At 40.6% G+C, this 22788-nt stretch overlaps 1 protein-coding gene across 1 annotated transcript in view; it reads right to left on the reverse strand.

The window, feature by feature from the left end:
• LOC128737555 (cyclic nucleotide-gated cation channel alpha-3) overlaps window positions 1–22788 on the reverse strand; it is a 167079-nt gene that overhangs the window by 109937 nt on the left and 34354 nt on the right. The window contains exons 3-4 of the mRNA XM_053832224.1: window positions 11633–11821; window positions 134–482 (exon numbers count right to left, since the gene is read on the reverse strand). Coding sequence (XP_053688199.1) covers window positions 134–482; window positions 11633–11821 — 538 coding nt within the window. The remainder of the gene's footprint in view (window positions 1–133; window positions 483–11632; window positions 11822–22788) is intronic.

The raw sequence follows: 22788 nt of genomic DNA on the forward strand, positions 1-22788 counted from the left end.
AGACTTTATTGGACCCGCAACGTGAATAAAGTCTAATTTATGAAATATCGGAATACTGCAGTACACCGCTCTTCAATTTCCGAAAAAGGAATTGCAATGGAAAGTGTAAATCAATTTGCTTGCCGCTACTTACGTGTATCGATCTGCTCCGTTGCAGGTGCTGCCGGTTCCACACGGCGGCACTAGATGGTTGCTGGAAGCCCGCGTCGCAGCCGTTGTCGTCGTGTGCGCGTTCGACTCCCGAGGCCCGGTCCTGCTCCACGACCCGAGCAGTGGCTGGTCGCTTGCTTTCAGCTTGCTGCGCTCTCGCTTGCGGTCCTTCCGGGACAGGTCCATCTCCGAGGTTGTAGCGGAAACATGGGAATGCAGCGGTCGGGTCGTGCCCGATGCCGATAGGCTATCGCGTGACGAGAAGAATCCTTGCTGTGAAATGCTCTGACCCAGTTGGGGGCCAGACATGCCGAGCTTGGCACTCACGATATCTATAGCACCAGACGACCGAGCAGATGTGTTTGTTGATTTTCCAGTATGAAAGCCACCGCCGAAAGTGGATATGAAATGAGAAAGAAAGTGAAAATTCTAATAAGTTTGGCTGTTTTATCAGTGACGCTATATAGAACGATATGCTACGTTAAACATGATACCTAAAAATAGTTAAAATTCCAACCAAACTGTTTCGACCAAGTTTGCAATATTATAAACAAAAAAACTTAATCAAACAAGTTGATTATAAAATTTTCAACCAACAAGTAAAACTTTTCTCTCACAGAACTCCACTAAAAATAGAAAATGTCTGCAACATGTTTTCTATTTAAACTTGACTTCAGCCCTGAACAAATACCTCTTTCCCTTTAAAGTGGAAAACTTCTGCTCCACGGAGCACATCAGCACAAAATGGTCCCCCACTAAAGGAAAGCTGATTTCTCGGCGAAAAACTCTCTAAGCTCCGAAACCATATTGCACAGTTGAAAGCATGCTGGCGATAAAGGGTAGGTCAATTGGCGATGCGTTTGCCATGGTTTAGAGTTTCCTACCAACACCAGGCGCAGTGCCGCCATCATTACTGCTCAATGCATCGTTTCGTTCTAAAATGATGCGGTTGAATTTCGATCCTGCCAACTAGCTGGCATAGAGGCGCGCCTGCTGCAGGTACACGAACCCCTCGAATGAAAGTGCATCCTAGCTAGGAGTGGCACCAGCTATTAAACTGCTGAAAAGGACTCCAATGCAATGGGCTCCGGCACCAGGCGAGATTCGGATGGCTGGTGATTTTGTCGAACCAACAACAACTGTCCATTCATACTGCTTAAAACGGAACCGTTTATAAGTGGACTTTGGGGCTTTTACAGCCATGTTGCCATGTGGCAGGGCAAATTTCACCACGAGCTTTCGATGGTGTTACTAATACGTAGTTTTGGAGAAAATCTCTTGAATGATTGGTTTTGAGTTTGGCCTATGTTTGTGATAATGATATTCCTATTTCTGAAATATGGACCAGGAATGCGAATTTAGCACTCAACTTTGCCGTACAATGAAACTAAACAAATTCAATTTAGTTATTAAAACTAAACAGAGAAACCAACAGCGTGTATTTAATTAGTTAATAATAAACCTCTCTAAACTGCCACGGAATAGGAACTTTGAATAGGTTTATAAATGCATGGAAAACCAACTTGTTGTTCTTCAAAAGCAAAAAAACAAGCTTATTCTTCACCCGAACAAATAGCACTTCAAATGAAAAATGTTCGTAAAGTAAGGGAGACTGCTATATTAATTTATTTTTTCTTTGTTATGCACATCTATGTCGAAAAATGAAAACTCGACTGTTCAGCACAACTTTAGTGCTAGCCAAAGTCGTACAACCAAAAACAAAAGCTTGTAATAGGAAACGAAACTTTTTAGACCATCTTTTGCGGTGCAAGCAGCCGGTACAGTATTAATGTATTTCAAAAGCAGTTTTTATGCTCAAAATAGTAGTTCTGTTCATGAAAATTTATTCATTTTACTATATTTTCATGAACAGAATTATTATTTTGAGCTAACGAACTGCTTTTGAAACCCAAAAATTAAGTGACGACTACTTGAATCATAACAACAAGCATCTGGAACATTTTATATGGTTGCAGAATAAAAAATCTCGATAATATTATAGCAGAAGTGGTCATTTTATACTAATTGGATCTGCGTGTAGCATATTGTAAGTTATATTTCAAGACAAAGAGTGTATGCATTGAACTTAAAACTTAAAACTCTATCTCAGTTATTGCCATTGTGTAATGTTCATGTTAATGTAAACAAACACATCTTCTACAATAAAACAAAATTTATTGGGCGCCATCCTAAGCAAGGTCGCATTATAATAAATCGTTTATTATAGGAATTACCTTTTTGAACCAATTGCTAATAGAGCTTCAAACAATTCAATAAAAAATAAGACTTAGAATGTTTAGAGCATTTCGATTGAATAATTAATTTTTTTTAAGTTTGTTTATCTATTTAATATTGATTGTTAACAATTCATCTGATCGAATGGTGTACAGAAAAGACAGTCTTAAGTTTTTGTGGGCAAATACTAAACTAAGACCACAGACTAACAGATGTAACACTGAAGCCTCATTCCATCGCCAATAAAAACGATTATTTCAAATTTTCACTTTAGCAAAGACTCAAACAACAGTCGCTGCGCCAGAACGCCACTCGCCTGCGCTGGCGCTGATCAGATTGGTCAGATAATATACAGGTAAATTTATAGCGTAGCATTACTAAATTTATAGCGACCTGCTCTGCGTAGTGCGAAGACTACAACAGTTAATGCTAGTGTTTTTTCCAAGTTTTAGGGGTGTCATTGAAACGATGTTTTGTTAGAAAATTTGTTCGAAGTGTTACGTCTGTTGGTCTGTGCTAAAACTGTTATAGAATATCTTTTTTTGGTGTCGTTTTTGGGAAGGACGCTTCACTATCAAGCTTTAAGGCAACAAATGGTATAGTTGAGCGAAATATGCTTTTTCTTGTGTATAAACTCACCACCGCGACCAGTACTTAGATCTATTGTGATACCGCCCAGATGAAAGCTGTATTCTCACTGCATTTTTTGCATTTATTAGCTAGAATCCACAATAGCTACGAAGAAGAGGCAGACATCCGAGCTGTTGATGAGAATCTGTATTAGCGACAACTGAAAGCCATGGCGCATAACTCTGGAACTGGGGATCTCTTTGTTTAGCCGGACTAGGGGACATCGCAAGTCTTAAATGCCATCTTTAGAGTGTAATAAAACCCAAATTGTTACTTGGGGTTACTGTTGTTCCATATGGAACAATAAGCAGGTAACCCAGGTAACCAATAAGCCTCATCAATGCCATTCAAATGCAAACCAATAAGCATTTAAATCACCTTAACTGCTATTAAAAAATGATTTTGGCACCAAATACGGCTACTTTACGGCTAACGTTCTCATAATGCTGACAATGCTTATTTGCAACTGATTACTGACAAGAAGAATTTCAATAAAATGTTGGATGCCAATTTAGAATAGCTAAGCTAAATGCAATGCAGTCAAAAAGCCGATATACAGCAACGTGCCATAAAAAACACCAAGTATGGCAATAACCAGTTGATTAACGGCTTATATTAATGCAGTAATATCCTTAATAAATGATATTATCAGTAATAGCTAATCCTGAAAAGGGCTGGATTTCCCATCTGACCAGTACAACAGCGCTCATCCAACGGGTACGGAGTCTGCCTTGAAGTCGTTGGCCTCTGTCGGGTTCTCTGGCAAATATTGTTTTCGCTGGTCTTTCATCCGGCATCCTTGCTGCGTGGCCAGTCCGTTGTAGCCTGCCGTGTTTCGGTCGCTTCTTGGTCATATACTTGGTGTATTTTATGATTCATGCGCTGGAGTCGCACTCCTTAGTCTTATATATCGCCAAGAATTGGTTGCAGGATCTATCGCTCAAAAACGTCAATAGCTCGTCGGTCGCTCTCTTTCAATGGCCACGCACGTACCAGTAACGTACTAAGGTAAACAAATTCACTTCTAAAATATCTCATCTATCACCAACGCAGTTCCAACACCCGAAGGGCTACCACACTTTCTACCAGCCACCATATACTTTGTTTTGGTAGAATTTATGATAAGCCCTATCCTCGCAGCTTCCCCTCTAAGATGCGTGTATGCTTCTTTCATAGGTCTACAGTCAACATCGATGATATCGATGTCGTCCGCAAACCCTAGGAGCATATGAGACTCCGTGATGATGGTACAACTTCTCTGCACACCTGCCCTATGAATAGCGCCTTCCAATGCAATGTTGAACAGCAAATTCAACAGCTCGTCACCTTGCTTCAAACCATCTTACGTCACAAACGAGTCCGATGTCTCACCCGCTGTCCTGACGCTTGATTTTGTACTATCAAGGGTACCACGTATCAGCCTAATCAATTTTATTGGAAAACCATGTTCAAATATAATCTGCCACAGCTTATTTCGTTTAACTGAATCGTACGCCGCCTTGGAGTCTATAAACAAATGGTGAGTCTGCAAGTTAAATTCCCGGAATTTATCGAGGATTTGTCGCAAGGTGAACATTTGGTCCATAGAGGAGCGTCTCTCACGAAAACCGCACTGGTATTCGCCAACAATGGTTTCCTGCAACGGCCTTATTCTGAGAAGCAGGATGCGGGAGAGAATTTTGTATGCAGAATTGAGAAGAGTAATACCTCGGTAATTACTGCATTCAAGTCGGCGGTCCTTTTTGTAAATAGAGCATATGACCTGCAAACCAGTTCGTAGGTAGTTCCTCCTGAGTCCATCCCTTTAGTACCTGATGGATTGGACAATACATCCGTTCACTCCCGATTTTCAAAAGTTCGACGAGGGTGCCGACATTTCCAGCTGTTTTGCCGTTTTTCAACTCTCTCACTTCTTTTTTAACTTTGTCCAAAGTTGGTGGATCTATAGCTTGTAAATAATCCTCAATCGTTTTCCCATTTCTGTTATCCGATCCATCTTATTCACCATTCAACAATGCATCGAAACACTCCCACCACAGGATTTAATATTATTTAAATGCTTACGATCGGGGCGATGGATTGATGGACACCAAAGTCGATGCCGAACAGTTGCGCAGTTTATAAACATTCATCATGGCATGTCTCGATCAACACGATAACATTGCACTTCGGTCCAGAAAGCGATTTTAGACGGACAGAAATGATATTCTAGCTCAATGAAGTCTTTGGAAACTTTTTGAACGACTGCTTCAAAAGATGCACCACTTTTTCATTCAAAAAGTTTCGGAAGATTTCATTGAGCTAGAACATGTCGTTTAGCCACAAACATTTTTGTCCGCCTAAAATCGCTTCCTGGACTATAGTGCAACATAATCGTACTCGCTTGCAGTCAGAAAGAATGGATCTACCTTTGTCCGTAATTCTCGCACGGTTTGGTAGTAAAAGCGCACCGGGTGGGTATCTAGCACATTGCTAGGTTCTAGTTCAATTCCGAAGCTATCCGGTGGATAGCAGTATGAGACAGCGGTAGGATCAGAGGCTCGACGACTAAGGATATCGCTACGAAGACCATTGCTAGCGATGGAAAAACTTCAGGAAGCGAAGATGAGCTATCATGACAGAACTTGCCAGATAAAGTAAGTTGGAAACGCTTATCACCGGTACCGAGCACAGAAATGGAACGACTCTGATGGTGAAACAACGATGCTCGACTGTACCGGACAGGCTGATGGTTTTCATCATACTTTTTGATGTGCCATGATGGAGAAATAGGACCAGGTGGCAAATTATCTTCCAGAACAAGACTAATATATAAAGTATTAGTACTTTGAAGATAGGGAAGCTCAATGATGAGACCTGTCGTTTGTCGGTCCTCGGAACACCTATTCTGCGAATGCAAAAATTTATTGACATAACGCATGTTGAGTATCTTCGGGAGCGGAATCTTAGTACTTTCCGGCATATGTACTGAAAATCCCATACAAGTCTTTAACTTAACAGTCTCCTACAAAAAGTGAAGATCGGACGAGGAATGCGAAGAACTTTCAAATTTCTTTAGCCGATTTGCAGTTTAGCTACTATAGTGTAGGCGTTTTCTAGAATTAAAAATCCATTCATTCCCGTCCTATCCAACACCAATTATTAAAAATATCAGCATTTTTATGACACACAATGCGAAACTAATTATTCCCCAATATTTTAGTTTGTTGTCTATCATACGCGATCAATCAAATGCATCTTTTGAAGGGGTCGTCCAATGTTTAGATAATACCGTAACAACAATTCAAGTAATAATTTTTTAAATAAGTTTGTTTTCGATTTTTTAGCTTCAAAACATTAAAGATAAATTAATTTCACATAACTTTTCTGAACATATAAAATTTCTAACTCTTATATATTTTCAGCAGTTGAGCTTTGTTTATGGATGACCCGTAAAATCATATTTCCTCTTATAACTTATTTATCTATAGCTACAGTAAATCATAAAATTCAAAGAATTTTATCTTTTTTTAAAAAAATAACACCCTCACCATTTTTTGCTAAAAACTTTATGCATATATGTATATTAAATCTCCAAAGTTTCGTCAAGATTCGTTTGCCATTTTCCGAGTTATGATTAAGTAAAATTAGCCTGTTTTTAACCTGAAATCGGCTATATCTTATTAACTCATAAAGATAAAGCACAATAGTCTTCTGCAAAAATATTCCTCTCTAACGTCTAATAAATTTTGTAGAACATCATATTGGGCTACATGAGTTGAGATAAATGAGTTATAAGAAGAAATATGATTTTACGGGTCGTCCATAAACAAAGCTCCACTGCTGAAAATACATAAAAGTTAGAAATTTTATACGTTCAGAAAAGTTATGTGAAATTAATTCATCTTTAATGTTTTGAAGCTAAAAAATCGAAAACAAACTTATTTGAAAAATTATTACTTGAATTGCTGTTACAGTATTATCTGAACATTGGACGACACTTTCAAAAGATACATCATGTTTTCATTTAAAAAGTTGCCGAAGACTTCGTTGAGCTAAAATATCTCGTTTAGGCGCAATCATTTTTGTCCGTCTAAAATCGCTTTCTGGACCATAGTGCATTGTTGTGATTTTTAGTTCGGACGATGAAAAATTCTGTTGGACGGATTTTAATACGGTACGACGAATCTTAGAAATAAAGTCAGTTGCTTAATTTCAATAATATGCTTTAATAGTTGGTTTTACAGTGATTTTAAAGTTCACGGATCGGAAGGTAAGTTTGTTTCAGTCAAATCAGCACAAGAACGGGTATTCATTAAATCCATCCAACAAATGATGAAAATTAGGATGGCTTTACTTATTACGACGGGAATTAGAAAAAAACCCTACATGCATATAGATTTCAAAGATTCCTCTTGAACGTGTTACTAAGGTTAAAGACATGGGAGTGAAATTGAATTCGAAGCTTACCTTCCTTATCCACGGCACATGCGAAATGTTCTCGCGTTCGGAGATTGGAGGTTTGCATGATGACTATCTGGTTAATGACTAGATAATGCGGAATATAGACCCCATATTGGTCGTTAGCCTCTTATCTGGATTACCTACGAATGGCCGAAACACGAATGGCCAAATCACGAATGGCCGAAACACAAATGGCCGAAATAACAAATAGCATAATATATCTAATGGCCGAATCACAAATGGCCGAATCACGAATGGCCGAATCACAAAAGGCTAAAACACGAATGGCCGAACATCATAATCGGCCGGAAATAATCACGGTACCTGCACAAATGTTGCGTATATGCTATCCTTACTCGCTGCGGTTCGTTCGGACTTAACTATGGGATAATCCCTACTAGTCAGTAAACCTAGGAAAATGCATGCACCTAAATAGTAGTGGTTCCTGCGGGGGGCTGGCCCCCGTCGTTCACCTATCAATGACGCGGATCATCACAGAGCTGCGAGTGGAACAAAAGGCAATAGAGGGAAAAATTTGAAGGTTTTTCAGGGGGATGTTTCAAATTCGCGGAGAGAAATAGATGAAAAAATTTATTCAAAATATGTAAGGTCTCACGAAATGAGCAATAAAAATTTTGTTGATTTAGGCATTCTGGGAAAATTCGGCCTTTGGTGATTCGGCCACTCGTGAATCGGTCTTCCGTGATTCGGCCATTCGTGATTCGGCCATTCGTGATTCGGCCTTTCGTGATTCGGCCTTTCGTGATTCAGCCTTCTGTGACTGTTGTTGGAATTCGGCCATTTGGATTTCGGCCATTCGGGATTCGGCCATTTGTGTTTCGGCCATTCGGTACCAGCCCTCTTATCCGGTACTCCAATCCCGACCTCCTCGTGGTACCGGGCGGAATACGAGCAACCTTTGCGGAGATCGGGTAACCAACCCCGATGAAAACTAAGGTCGCATACTAACCGGGAAGGAGGAATAGTGAGTCTCGGCACTATAAGATGGCAGTCCCATCGCGAGACTCGGTAGTGTTGCCCCAGTACACACCTAAATTAAATTACAACACTTACAAAATTCAAGCACATTCGGAGCAGAATATTCGACGTCGACCTAGGCAACGGAACAAGGACGACGAATGGAGACTCGGTATTTGGAACTGCAGATCGCTAAATTTCGCAGGTTGCGAGCAGGTGCTGATTGAACAGTATGAACCCCGTAAACTCGGCATCGTAGCTCTGCAGGAAATCTGTTGCAAAGGAGAGAAGGTATGGAAGATCCGTGGCGGAAAGACCCAGTTTTACCAGAGCGGTGCCACTACCAACGAACTGGGAACGGGCTTTGTAGTGTTGGGCGGAATGCAGGATCGCGTGAAAGATTGGAAGACAATCAACGAGAGAATGTATGTATTGAGGATAAAGGGCCGTTTCTTCAATTATAGCATCATTAATGTGCACTGTCCGCACGAAGGTAGACCCGACGATGAGAAAGAAGCGTTCTACGCGAGGCTGCAGGCAACGTACGACGTCACGGGACATCAAGATCATCATCGGGGATATGAACGCCCAGGTCGGTAGGGAAGAAATGTATAGACCGGTGGTAGGACCCCATAGCCTGCACACCGACACGAACGATAACGGCCAATGATGTATAAACTTCGCAGCTTTCCGAGGCATGGTGAACCGAAGCACCTTTTTCCCACGCAAGGATATCCACAAAGCCACCTGGAGATCACCTGACCAACGCACAATGAACCAAATTGACCATGTTCTCATTGAGAGCCGGTTTTTCTTTAACATCACGAATATACGCTCCCGACGGGGTGCGGATATTGATTCTGACCATTAGCAGACTTCGATATCATAGCCAGGAACTCTGCGACGGTGGAGGCAATCTACGCCAGACTGAAAGTGGAGTCTAGGAGAATCGGATTAAAAATGAATGCGTCGAAGACCAAATACATGAAAGGAAAAGGCTCAAAGGAAACAAACGCGCGCCTCCCACGGACGGTAACCGTTGACGGCGACGTACTAGAAGTGGAAGAGGAGTTCGTGCATTTGGGATCGCTGGTGACCGCGGACAACAACATTAGTAAGGAGATCCAGCGGCGCATCCAAGCGGGAAATCGGACCTACTTTGCCTTTCGTAAAACGCTACGATCAAGAAACATACGCCGCTGCACGGAAGCTAACAATGTACAAAACCCTTATTGGACCGGTAGTTCTTTATGGACTTGAAGCCGGGACGCTGATCACGGAGGACATACGCGCCCTTGCCGTGTTCGAGCGGAAAGTGCTGCGGACGATATTTGGCGGAGTACAAACTGAAAGCGGAGAGTGGCGGAGGCGTATGAATCACGAGCTACAGGCACTGCTTGGGGAGACTCCCATCGTACATCTAGCGAAAGTTAACAGGCTACGGTGGGCCGGGCACGTCGTAAGGATGCCGGACGACAGTGCTACGAAAATAGTGCAACCGGAACCGGGAACAGAGGGCCCAACGTACACGATGGCTCAACCAGATCGAAAGCGATTTGCGACTTCTGAGATGACTAGCAAATTGGTGACGAGTAGCTCAAGACCGAGTTGAACGGAGACGAGTGCTGGAAACGACACGAGCTACCCCGGCTCTATGCTGAACAAGATGAAGAAGGTGATGATGACTACCTCCGGTATCGAAAAGGTCATGTTCAGAAGCGAATGCGACGTTCACTTTGGAGGCTGGAAAGGGACAAGAATAAAATTATCGTGGATTTGATGCTCTGTTGTGTATTGGCGATTTGACGCAACTCCAATTCAGGTGCCAGAATAAAAGATGCCACCAAGGCTAAGAAAGCAAAGCCTAGGTGCTACATTCCGTTTTCGGAAACTTGACGATCTGTTTCTTTTCAACTGACTTCGCAACTGCTTGCATGGCAATTACTGGGATAGTGCTATGATCCTATGCACACTAGCCGCGACTCCCAGCCAAGATTCGAACAAACGACGACTGGTTTGTAAAACCGGCGTCGTACCTCGAGGCCAACTAGAAAGTTATCTAGGCTGCTTATTATTGTAAGTGTTCAATAAATAAACAATCACAACACATTTTGTGTGCGGAAGGAGGTGCGAGCTGGTACAACTGACGAGTTGCAGAGAGAGAAGGAAAAATACAGACTTTTTTATCTTTGGTTTATATTTCCCTTGAGTCACTGCCCAAGCAACAATGTGAGTTTTATTGTACTCTTATGGTGGTCTTCAAGACCAATTTTGGTCTTAAATGCCATCATAAGAGTGTAATAAAACCTAATTTGTTACTTGGGTGAGCAATCATAAACCCGTTAAATTGATGTTTGTAGCGATGGTAGGCTTCAATTTGGTCTGTATTGCTGGATTAAATGTTCACGACGAAAACGTTTTCAACCCTGATTGATATATTGCCACAAAACGCTCGATAGTTTCATGCCCAACTATGAATAAATACCTGTTAGTAGTTATATAATTTTTATTGGGCTAAAATCAAGAAGTTTTGATTTACTCTTATTTCGGAGTAAAAAACTATGGCGTACGACCACAATATTGACCGCCATCTATTATAGTATCATATCATCTATACGGATAATATAATTAGACTGATAAAATAAAACTACACCAAGTCAAATTGTTTCCTAAAGACCGTGTCACACAACAATGATGTTATACAACTATGTAAACACTGCTTAGCTTCTGTTAAACAAATTCAAATCATAAGAGAATGACGAATAAAATATGAGCAAAAGACACACATATAGAGCACAGGCAGAGGATCAAAAACTTTAAAAATATATACGCAAAACAGCCCTCTTACGATTCAAATCAAGACATCAACCATGAAACGAGAAAATTCAAATGCTAATGCATTAGAGAAGAAAATTCGGAATTTACGATGGGTTCCGTGCTTTGTGTTGTGGTTGTCAGCAATGCAATAACCGGACGGATCTGAATAAATGAATTATACCGGCTTTGTTGTTGTTTCTGAATGTCGAACAAAAACTTGAATGCATATGAGAGAACGAAAAATCCACATGGTGAACGAAAGAAAACAAGAGCGCACATCAACGAGCAGGGTGATACAGTACAGACTGGTATCAGACGATGATATCCGGACGGGGATGGGCGGGGGGTAGAGAGAAAATGAATGAAAAACGGAACTTACCCATGAGACTTTGACGGCTCACAGAGTTTCGATTGTGTTCCGAGGACGTTTGAATGGTATTGAAGTCAGACCCAACGGCTTCAAGGGGCGGAGGAGCCAGATGCATTATGGCTGCATCCGTACCATTAAGAGAATGTGAATGATGCCGCGACAGTTTCGAATCGTCAAAACATGCCTTGCCATCATCATCTAGAACGAGAAAAAGAGAAACATACAGAATTCTAAGCTGGAAAATTTAAACAATTTAACATCGAGCTTTGCTTTAGTGACGGCCAATTACCATTATCCTTCATACTATCACTTCTGTTCGTATACAAAATAACCGTGAAAATAGGAAGCATTTTTCTTATCTTTTCATTCACTCGGATTCTAAGCTTGCTTGCTTATTTCAGGCCTGAAATGTACGGAGGTAGGTGATTCAGTGAAATTAAACCGTGCGACACTGTCACATCTATTAATGTTCGAAACGCCATCAGCTCGAAATCTAATTATCAATCAACAGTTATTTGCAGCTTTCCGGCGTTGAATATTCAACAGCAGAAGATTAACCCAATTACATGCCCCAGGTGAATTGTCCGTGCAATCATTAGCATTTGCCGCCAAAATTATCCCGCGGTGAACAATGAATCTAGTCTTGCCTGGTAATTCCATCGAACAACTTATTGGTTTCGCAATCATTGACAGGGCCGGCACTGCAGATTTGCTCAGGCAAAATTTTCTCACCTAGATGTTTTGGTTGTTTCGTGTAATGAATTTAGCAGATCAGAATAAATAATGGTACCTTTATTTATTACATTTGCGTTGTTTTCTAATTAGTTTTAGGAAATTAGATCCCTCTTATCGAGGCAGGTGGTTGCAACGGAATAGATTGACAGCTAATTTCCCGATCAACCGATATTTTGTGCTGCTTGTTATGATTGTTTGGGCAGATAGTATAAATCAACCTTTTTAGAAATGGGTCAGCGTACAAATAGCACAATGTACTAAAAGGAAAAGAGATACTAAATATCAAAGTACTACCTAGTAAACGTCTGTTTCTTTCAAATCTAGTTCCTTACGCCATTGCATCAAAAACTTCATTAAAAAATAAACTTTTTCGGTCGTCTGTATTCAAATACAAAAAAAACTTTCCTACGAAAGTCACGAACGATGAAGAAAGCTATTCTTTAGAAAGTTCAAAGATACCAAATTAGCATTTTAAATTGATTGCTATCTACCATCTTCTACCATCGAGGCTCCTTTGGGAGGTCTATCTGACTAACGACTAACGCGCATTACGTGATTAAGGCTTTTCTCAACCGCTCCCGATACGGAACAGCCCTCTAACCGCAAATTTCAAAACGAATTTAGGAGTGTAGAAGTTAAAAACTCCATCATACTAAGACTGCTGCATTCGGTTAAATTCTTCTGCCGCAGCACTAACTGGCATGATTCGTTTAATTCGTTGTAATTAGCTGCTCCTGAGTGCGGTGCCTTTGCGGTGCAGACGCGCAAAGGGTTTTGCAGTTTAAGTGGAACAAGTGCTTCCGAACTTTGGAATCGCTCTTCGAATTGCCCCAGGTGAGGAGCCAAAACGCAAAAACATTAGCTTTGCACATGGCAATGGCATACAACGTGTGTGCACGGGAGGGCTCCTGTTAGTTTTCCATTTCGAGCAAATAGCAGTAAATTGTATTCTCTTGAGCTCGCTGGTAAACGACAGTGCTGGAAAGTTTCCCTGAATTAGACATGTAACTACGAGGTTATACGACAATGAAATTAATTATACGCAAATTTACAACGACTGAGCTGCTAAGAAAATGGCGCTGAGCATTAGATGAAAAATGGTTCCAATTTCAGTTCGTTGCGTATCAAACTTCTTCTTTCTATTGTGTTGATAAACCACATTGAATATAGTAGTAAACTAATTTTGTCTGATGATAAAACACTGTGTAACAGATGTGTTTCAGTATGGTTATACTGACTGCATAGAGAAACGTATTACAACATATTATTTCCGATGAAATACAAAAATATGGAAATAAATTTACTCATCATTCTTGGTCAAATTTTTCTAGTCTCCGCTTTTAGTGTGATCAAATTACCTCCGCCGTCACAAAGCTTCTAGCTCGTCGACTATGATGACTACCAGTTGACTAGTTTTACTGAAAATCATGCCTCTTGTTGTAATGCCCGCTTGGCGAATCACACCTTCAATGTTGATCCCCTTATCGCATCCCCTCTATGGAGCTGGAAGGGACTAGAGACCGTCCCTGAAATACGCTTGTAGAACATCATTAGGATTCAGATTAGCATCTTTCAGCCGCATTAATTTATCCGGAATACCACACTTGTGCATTATATGCCATACCTGATCGATTGAATCGTATGCTGCCTTGAAATCGACAAAAATATTATATGTAGATATAATGTACATACGATAAAAATGTTTGGAACATTTCTGAAGCATCTGTTTTAGTATGAAAATTTGACTGATCCGTTCACACGATTGAACAAAAAATACATAGCTGTAACTGCCCTTTTCGGCCGTACTCAGTTCGTCGGAAGTCCGAGCGAAGAAATTCAACATCTGAGTCAAAGAGGCGAACCAGCCGCAGGCTGAAAACCTCTCTAATATAGAATAAAAAAAAACATCTGAGTAATTCTCGCTGAAACGGGGCCACTACTGATACAAGGCCTTCAAATATTGGAACTTTTGCGCTTAATTGGTTGAAAATGGTTAAAAATAAGAATTACACTCAAGTCGCTTTTTACGCGAAGGATACGTCCCGCGTAAATTCCGAAATTCGCGTAAAAAAACTGCGTGAATTCCGAAAATCGCGTAAAAAAACCGCGTAAATTCCGAAATTCACGTAAATTCCGAAATTCGCGTAAAAAACCGCGAAAATTCCAAAATTTGCGTAAAAAACCAAAATTTCGCGTTAAAAACTGTGGATTTCAACAGCACGCGGAAAAATAGACGTTTTGAGCACATCCGCGTAAATTCCGAAATTCGCGTGAAAATAGTCGCGTAAAAAACAAACCGCGTAAAAAGCGACTTCAGTGTACACTTTCAATACCTCGAAATAGTGGATCCCTCGTTCATCAAGGTACCTTACAGTTTAAAAAAAAGTTGCAACAACTAACAAATGGTCCGGCTCTGTAAAGAAGAAGAACAGGGCTTTCAAATGGAGGAACAATTTTTTGGCAGCCATCTTCGATATGGTCGCCATATTGGATTTGATCAAAAAATCGCCGTTTTCATCATTAGTCCTCCAACCGATTTTCATTTTAAGACCATCATTGGAAAGCTGAAAAAAAATTTTTTCTTATATTATTTTTTCTCAGCTTTCCGATGGTGGTCTTGAAATTAAAATCGGTTGGGGGAACCAAATCCAAGATGGCCGCAAAAAAAACTGTTACTCCATTTGAAAGCCCTGTTCTTCTTCTTTACAGAACTGGGCCATTTGTTAGTTGTTTCATAGCAAATTTATGAAATATCATATGATATATTTTAGACTCTGTCGACTGTTAGTTTCGTAATTTTTATCGTACTTTTTTGGCCTTTTCAGTCTTTTACGGAAATTAGAACTGGCTTTTTCAATTCACTCCGACGTTTCGACTATTTATTTTAGTCTTTTTCAAGGATAGCTACAATATTTTGTCATGTTTGTTTTAGTTATAAATGTCTTTTGATTAGATTGTACCTACAGTTGTCTTAATTCGTCGCTATGATGTAGATCTCGAGGTTTGCTCAAAATTCAACTTTTTTTTAAACTATTAGGCCCCTTGGCGAACGAGGGTTCCACTATTTCGAGGTATTAAAAGTGTAATTCTTATTTTTAACCGTTTTCAACCAATTAAGCGCAAATGTTTCAATATTTGAAGACCTCGTGTCAGTAGTGGCCCCGTTTCAGCGAGAATCACTCACCTCGAAGGTTGAGTACATTTAGTGGCATTAAAATTGATTCGATTGGGGATGTTTGGGAGTCCAATTCGCCCACTAAAGCTTTACTGATAAACCGAATCCTTTCAGTTTTTCTCCTATTGAGTAGGAGAGTAGGTTGGAAGGTTGAGTAGTTTCCAGCGGCCTTAACACGGCGTAAGCGCTAAAAGATTTTGCCGTAGTATGAATCTCAAAGCATATCGTGAAAGTTTGGCTTGAATTGCTTCTAAGCTGGGGGACCGAATTTCAGTGAAGGGCTACAAACTACAGCAACGAACGTTAAGACAGAACGCACCATAGAGACGTACAGGAAACGTAAACAATATGGATCTTTAATGTATTTGGAGACCCTAAACATGAAATCTAAATTTTAATTGGCTTTTGATATAACATTTGAGAAGTGTTCCCGAGAACAGAGGCTCGTATCAAGAAGCACTCCCAAGTCTCTAAATATATATACTTTATCCAGTACTTCGTTGCTGATACAGTAGTGCCATATAATAGTTTCTTTCTAGCGACTAAAAGAGATGACCGGACCCTTACGCTCGGTAGTGGTAGGCTCATTCTATCGACGCCAGTCCGCAGTTGTTGCAGTTCACCAGTACAAACATACAACAACATCTGGATCCACGTGCAAGTACAGCACAAACGCCGTTAAAAAATAAGGAAAACAATAGTGGTCAGAAGTTCTTTCCTTGTGGAACCCTAGAAAGGTTACAATATTCACTGGAGGATACATCGTCTAGCTTTATTAAGAGGCGATGACTGACCAGGTACGATTTCAACCAATTTACGAAGTTTGGAGCCGATTAGTTTATACTTTGAGCACAAAGATCAGTGATAGTAGATTGACCAGGGAACAATCCGTGCTAATCACACGTGTTCCTAGAAGTTCCGTAAGATATGGAGTTCTTTTAGCTGGCCACAACGAAATTCGCTTCTGTTGTTTTAACAGTAGTAGCAGCAGCAGCTTTATGTATAAAACAGGAAGTTGCCAATGCCAACCTCCAGTTGACAATTTCGATGACGGGTCAATGCCCACCGTTACAGTAGCGTGACCAGAAGTGCTGCCAGTATTAACAACACGAAATGTGTCGCTTAGTTTCGTACATCAGTTGTTTGCTCACTAGCAGTTTAAATTCACTGCTCTAGGAGGTAATTCTACGGTAACTAGCCACCTCACCACGACCTCTCATTTTGAATACCGAGAATAAGATGGGCTTCTTCCAGAAATCTGGTAACGTGTATTGGGATTCGGACTTATTGCCAACAGCAGTGGGAGGTATGCAGAGAGCGTATATTGTATGCTTTCGAAACATGATCTTCTCTTTTAAACCAACATATTTCGCAGCCACCAGGTAGAGTATAGGATAATTGCATGACTAGTACTACAATCCTATTGACTCTTACAGTCTCCTTCATTCGATATTCGACCCTATGAAGATTAGCTTGTAGGACCAGTGTCGTACCACGATGCCAACTGAGAGGCTCTACGTCCGAAGCAACATGTTTCTTTATTCAACTCCCCGCTTGTTCTACCCCAAACAACAATGTGAGTTTTATTGTACTCTTATGATGGTCTTTATGACCAATTTATATCTTAAAGGCCATCATAAAGTGTGTAAAAACCCCAACTTGTTACTTGGGACGTCAGAAGCTGTCGTGAGCCGCTCGTAGCATTGAATGCAGACGCTCGCTAGGTTGGGGAACCAGATACTTCTAATGCCCTCCAAATGTCTCGGTGTTCACTAAAAATATTTTCGAGATTGAAAACAGGAAGTTCTCGTAGAAGTACTTTGAATTTCAGACAGCCAAAGTGCATATAAATATTCTGCCGTTTTGTCAGCATTGCTGTGAAAAAGATACTTCTCGTTCTTATTCGCAAGTATCAGCTATTTGTTGAGGAGTTATCGAAAAAATGTTTCCAAAAAACCGGAAAAGGACAGAAAAATGAGTCTATTCCATCGATAAGTTCTACTTTAGTTTCTTCACACATTTGGACAGTTCTTAGGGGCCATGCACTTATTACGTAAGGCATGATGGTGGGTGGGGGTGTTCCGCAAAACCTTACAGAATCTTATTTGAGGGGGAGGGGTTCTTTAATCATTTCTTACGTAAGATTTTCATACACGAAAATATTATGAAAAATTTTCATTTTTCAAATACAACTCATGTTGTTACAACTTGTTACAAATTCTGTTAAACTGATCAGTTAAGTTGTAAAGTGTCGAAATCCTTTATGCTGCAAGGAAATGTGTAGCAACCTGCTGAGTATTTTAGCCTTGCCCTATCAAAGAAATGGCATTCGGCTAACTTGTTCCAGAGCCGTCTGATGTCTTCGGTTTATGCTATTATTCCAACATATTTCGTTGTCTTAAATACCTATGGACACTTTACTTTTTGTTCTTACAATAACTAGAAGTTGTGACGTCACTCACAGTGGAAATACGCGCCCTTGTCGTGTTCGACCGGAAAATTTGGCGGAGTACAAACTGAAAACGGCGATTGGCGGAAACATTTTTTTTTTTGAATCACGAGCTACATGCACTTCTTGGAAAGATCGCTATCGTACATCTGGCTAAAGTCAGTAGGCTATGGTTGGTCTGACATGTCGCAAGGATGCCGAATGACAGTGCGACAAAAGTAATTCTCTTCAACAACCTCACCGGCACCCGGTGGGATCGGCGAGCAAGATTATTGTAAGAACAAAAAGTAAAGTGTCCAAAGGTTTTTAAGATTCATGCTAATTCTTGCGTTAGCACGACTACATAATAGAAGATATTTCGTTGTAACTATCTATCCCAATCCCGCAAGGCAGCGTCTAAATCCCTTATGACATCGCGAGAAACATTTTTGTTTAAAAGTAGCTTATTCAATTAATGTATAGCTGTACCAACGAAACAAGCGCTTGATAAGCTACTATTCAACAAAAATGTTGCTAATGTAATGTATTGTACTTCTGTTCCCAAAGACCTTGCCTGCCCCGTGTGCCCAGAGTCGGGTTAGTATTCTGCTTCAAAGGAAATCGTGGATAGTCATTGCAGATCTATACATTCGACGCAACGCAGTGGCAATACAAAGATAAGACCATGTCACGTGTCATCTAGAAAAGGCAAAGAAGTTTTTTATATGCTACTTGACGAGAACAGGTGTTCAGAGGATGTAGGGTGGATCAATGCGAATTATGTAAACGCTAGTGAGTTTCTAAGCATCTACCAACATCTAGTGACAACCTTAATGCCGAAATACGTTCTGTTCGTGAGTGGGCTATGAATGAATTTACAACAGATAATTGATTTTGATTAATTTGTTTGAATAAAACTTAAATCTTACTGAGTTTTTACGGGGGGAGGAGGTATCATTTGTATGGGAGCCCCCTCTTAAAGAGAGAGAGGGATCATAATTCACCATAGAAAAAATTCTTGCCTCTGAAAATATGCCAAATTTGGTTCCGTTTGCTTGATTAGTTCTCGAGATATGAGGAAATTTGTATTTCATTAGTATGGGAGCCCCCCTTCTTAGGGGGTGGAGGGGTCTCTAACTATCATAAGAACCTCTCCTGGCTCCAAAAACCCCTGTATGAAAATTTTCACGCCGAACGGTTCAGTAGTTTCCGAGTCCATAAGGAACATACCGACAGACAAACAGACAGAAATCCATTTTTATAGGTATAGAAGATAACAAAGGTAAAACGAAAAATTAAACGAAAAACCCGTAAATTGAAGATGAAAGTCGAAAAGCGAATAATGAAAAATCAAGAACGTAAGTCTACCACAATAGATCAACTATTATTGCGACTATTATTGCAGTAGTCTAAATTTCCGACAAAAAAAAACGAAAGTAAAAAGCAAACGTCTTTAAGACTTGATCCTGCTTTATCAACAGACTTCGCTGCCGGTTAATTAGAGTACACGACAATTACGGTGCTAGTGCAATAACCCTACTAACTCTAGCAACACCACCCAGCCGAGATTTGAACATACTACGACTGGAGGGGGACACAGAACGTGACTATGAATGTATGTTCCGCCGTAACTCCCGCACGTCTGGACGATTCTTCATCAAGCGTCGTTTGTTATAAACATGTTTCTTTTGGGCATAGAAGAATCAGCGCAGAGAGGTTGAAAAAAGAGGGAGACGGGGAGTGGGGATGGGAAGTAAGGTTCAAATGGGAAAAAGAGGGCGTATCTTTTTCATTTGAAATGATAGCAGTTGTACTAGTGGCTGGATTTCTGAAAGGGGGAATAGGGTGGCCTTTAACAAGGGAGGTTCAAAATCGTAAAAAATGCTTACAAATGACTGGGAGACTTCATGAGGGTAACTGACCAAGGGAGTAGACACATTCAAATGAACAAAAAGTGATTTGTTTCTTGCATTATGAGAATTTTTTATAACAACTAGGAACAAGCTCTCAACATAGCTCTAGCCATCCCAAGCGCCTACCTAACGCCTCCACGTGGTCATACTTGGAAATACTTCAATTTGTATAATAGGAGGTAGTTGTATGGTTTTCACGGTTGGTTTTCAAGTTTGCTTTCTTGACATTAAAAATCCAAATTACGGAAGGTAACACAACAACACTTGTCAATAGTAAAGAGTTTGTTTGTGAAGTAGGTACTTCATAGGTTAAAACGGTAAAACAGCATCGTTGATTCTACTAGCCCGCATCAGATGCAAGCGCATTTTCTCGTTTCACCATTTCATTGGTCCACTATATTGTGATGCACTGGATGCTGATGGATAGCATTGCTCGTCACTACTGACAAAGAAGCAATTATATAGTTTCTTTGCCTCATGCAATGGTATTACAATTGTATGAGTTATTAACAGTGTCAATACTACGTCTATAGAGCGCAAAGCTGAACATATACTGTTATAAATCAGAGTGAATCTGTAACCTGTAACAAAATTTTGCCGACTCTCCTCATCAGATAGAACAAGTTGAAAGCGTAAACCCAAAATACCATATCCCACGAGGAATTTCATCACGTCAATCACGACATGTCTTTCTCCGGATATGATTTCGACCGCAGTTACTTTAAATTAGTTTCTCGAATTCAGCACGAATCTGTGGTCATTCCCCCAGCTCGACCCATGTACCGAGAGTAACGTAACCTCCGAGCTTTTTGACATTTTCCAAACCGTTGCGGATGCAGAGGCACGGTTCAGCTCATTTCCGCTGCGGCTGCCGGGGAAAATAGCAACCATTTTTCATTTTTAATTATAGTTGCGCTTTAAAAAAAGCAGAGCAAAAGTTATTTTGCTGAGTTCGTTGGTTCGACCCGGTCGTACTAAATGAGTAATCGGTACAGTTTTGGGTTGCCCCGTGTAGGGCTTCGTTATGGTTCATCGGCGAACATACAACTGCAGCATGGCGTTGAAAATTGATCGATTCAATTGGCGAGCTGCTGGAGAATGAAATTAATTTCAGTTTTGGTCCAGTGGCAGAAGTCGTGGAGAAAAGCATTCTAGTGATTTAGTGATAGTCTCCTAATGTTTTTAATTGCTATGATTTAGATACTGATTTGTTAGACTCCATTTTCAGAACAGTACGATGGATGGTATACAGTTTTATCAAATGTAATTATAGAAATGTTCCATGGCGTCAAACCCTCCATTTTCGAGCATAGCCGGCAGATTCACAATTTTCAGCACTTGAGTGCACATGGCCAGCCAACTAGCAGAAAGTAACAGCGGGATGGCTTTTCAGGGATATATTAAAATAATTTTTATTACTTTCGGCACAACCATTGGCAACGGACCGTAGGTGGCATTCGAAATTTTCTCACTGATAAATACATAAAAATGTGGTACACTTCCTGCGGCAGGATTCGGTTGGGTACGTTTTGCACATGATACCAGCACCAGCGCTGGCATGCCGACTGGTTACGATGCTGTGCATGCTAGTGTAAATAAATAAGTGCTGAGTTAATGAATGGGCTTGCTATTGCCTTTCCTTTTACGGTTGGGTTCAACAGAGCCACAGATGTGCTTCTCACTACTACATTGGAGAGTACGGTCTGATTACTGGAGGTGTGCTATCTACAAGGGCTGACCCGGTGCGGTGGTGAGTTTGTCGACGGAAAAGTTTATTCGCATTGTTGATGACATTTGTGGATAGGAGCATGTACTGTGAACGTAGAAATGGAATTTAGTCATCACAAGCACATTGATTTATCGTTGCTTGAAGAAGATTGAAAGTATAGCACAAGAATTATTGTGCTTGAAAATTTGCTAAAACCCTCCTAGTTTATTTCGGTGAATCAATCTTGTCGTGACACAGCTCACTGTCAATGATGCTACCAACGGATGAGACCCGCCCTACTAGCACAGTTGTTATATATAAACCAGTTGTGATAACCGATTAATGACTAATTTCAGTCATAAATAGGATGCAGCAACCAGAAATGACAAATGTGTGCTACTTGGGCGCCCAATTAGCTCCGGGGTACGATGCTGGTCTAACAAGCCAGTCATCGTAGGTTCGAATCTCGACTGGGCGGTGCCGCTATTGAGCCAGTAGGATCTTTACACTAGCCCCGTAGTTTTCTTGTACTCTGATAAGAGGCTGCGAAGTCTGTCGATAAAGAAGGATCAAGTTCTTATGGACGTTTATACCCATGGCTTTGCTTATTACGTACGGATGTTTTATTTTATAGTAATATGACAGATCTGATTGTCCTGTCTGATTACAATATTAGGCATATAAATCGAATTACAGAAAACCAACAAGGCCGCTGCACTAGTAAGGATCGGCTTCCGGCAGAGCTTAAAAACATGACTGAAAAACACAGTCAATGACTCTACATTGAGTTATTTCCAGGATTTGGGAGCAGGAGAAGTTACCGAAAGAATGGATGGAAGGAATGGTTTGTCTCATCTACAGAAAGGGCGAACGGCTCGACTGCTGCAACTTTCGCGGCATAAAGCAGGTAAACGCTGCCTACAAGGTACTCTCTCAGATCCTGTTATGCCGGCTGTCACCAATAGTGCAAGGTTTCGTAGAGAAATATCATGGGGACTAGCGCCACTACTAGGGCTGTCGGTATTGGGCGCTTTTGGTGAAAACCGGTATTTCGGTATTAGCATAGAAAACACCGGTAATACCGGTAAAAAACCGGTATTGGCAGATTAATCGAAATCAAGAGAAATGTCGATGTTTTTCAGTAAATCTTTTCTTTTTGAAACTTTAGCTTCAGTATTGTTGCTTAAATAGCAAAGTAGAATTTTA

This window comes from Sabethes cyaneus, chromosome 2 (assembly GCF_943734655.1).
Source record: "Sabethes cyaneus chromosome 2, idSabCyanKW18_F2, whole genome shotgun sequence".
NCBI lineage: Eukaryota > Metazoa > Arthropoda > Insecta > Diptera > Culicidae > Sabethes > Sabethes cyaneus.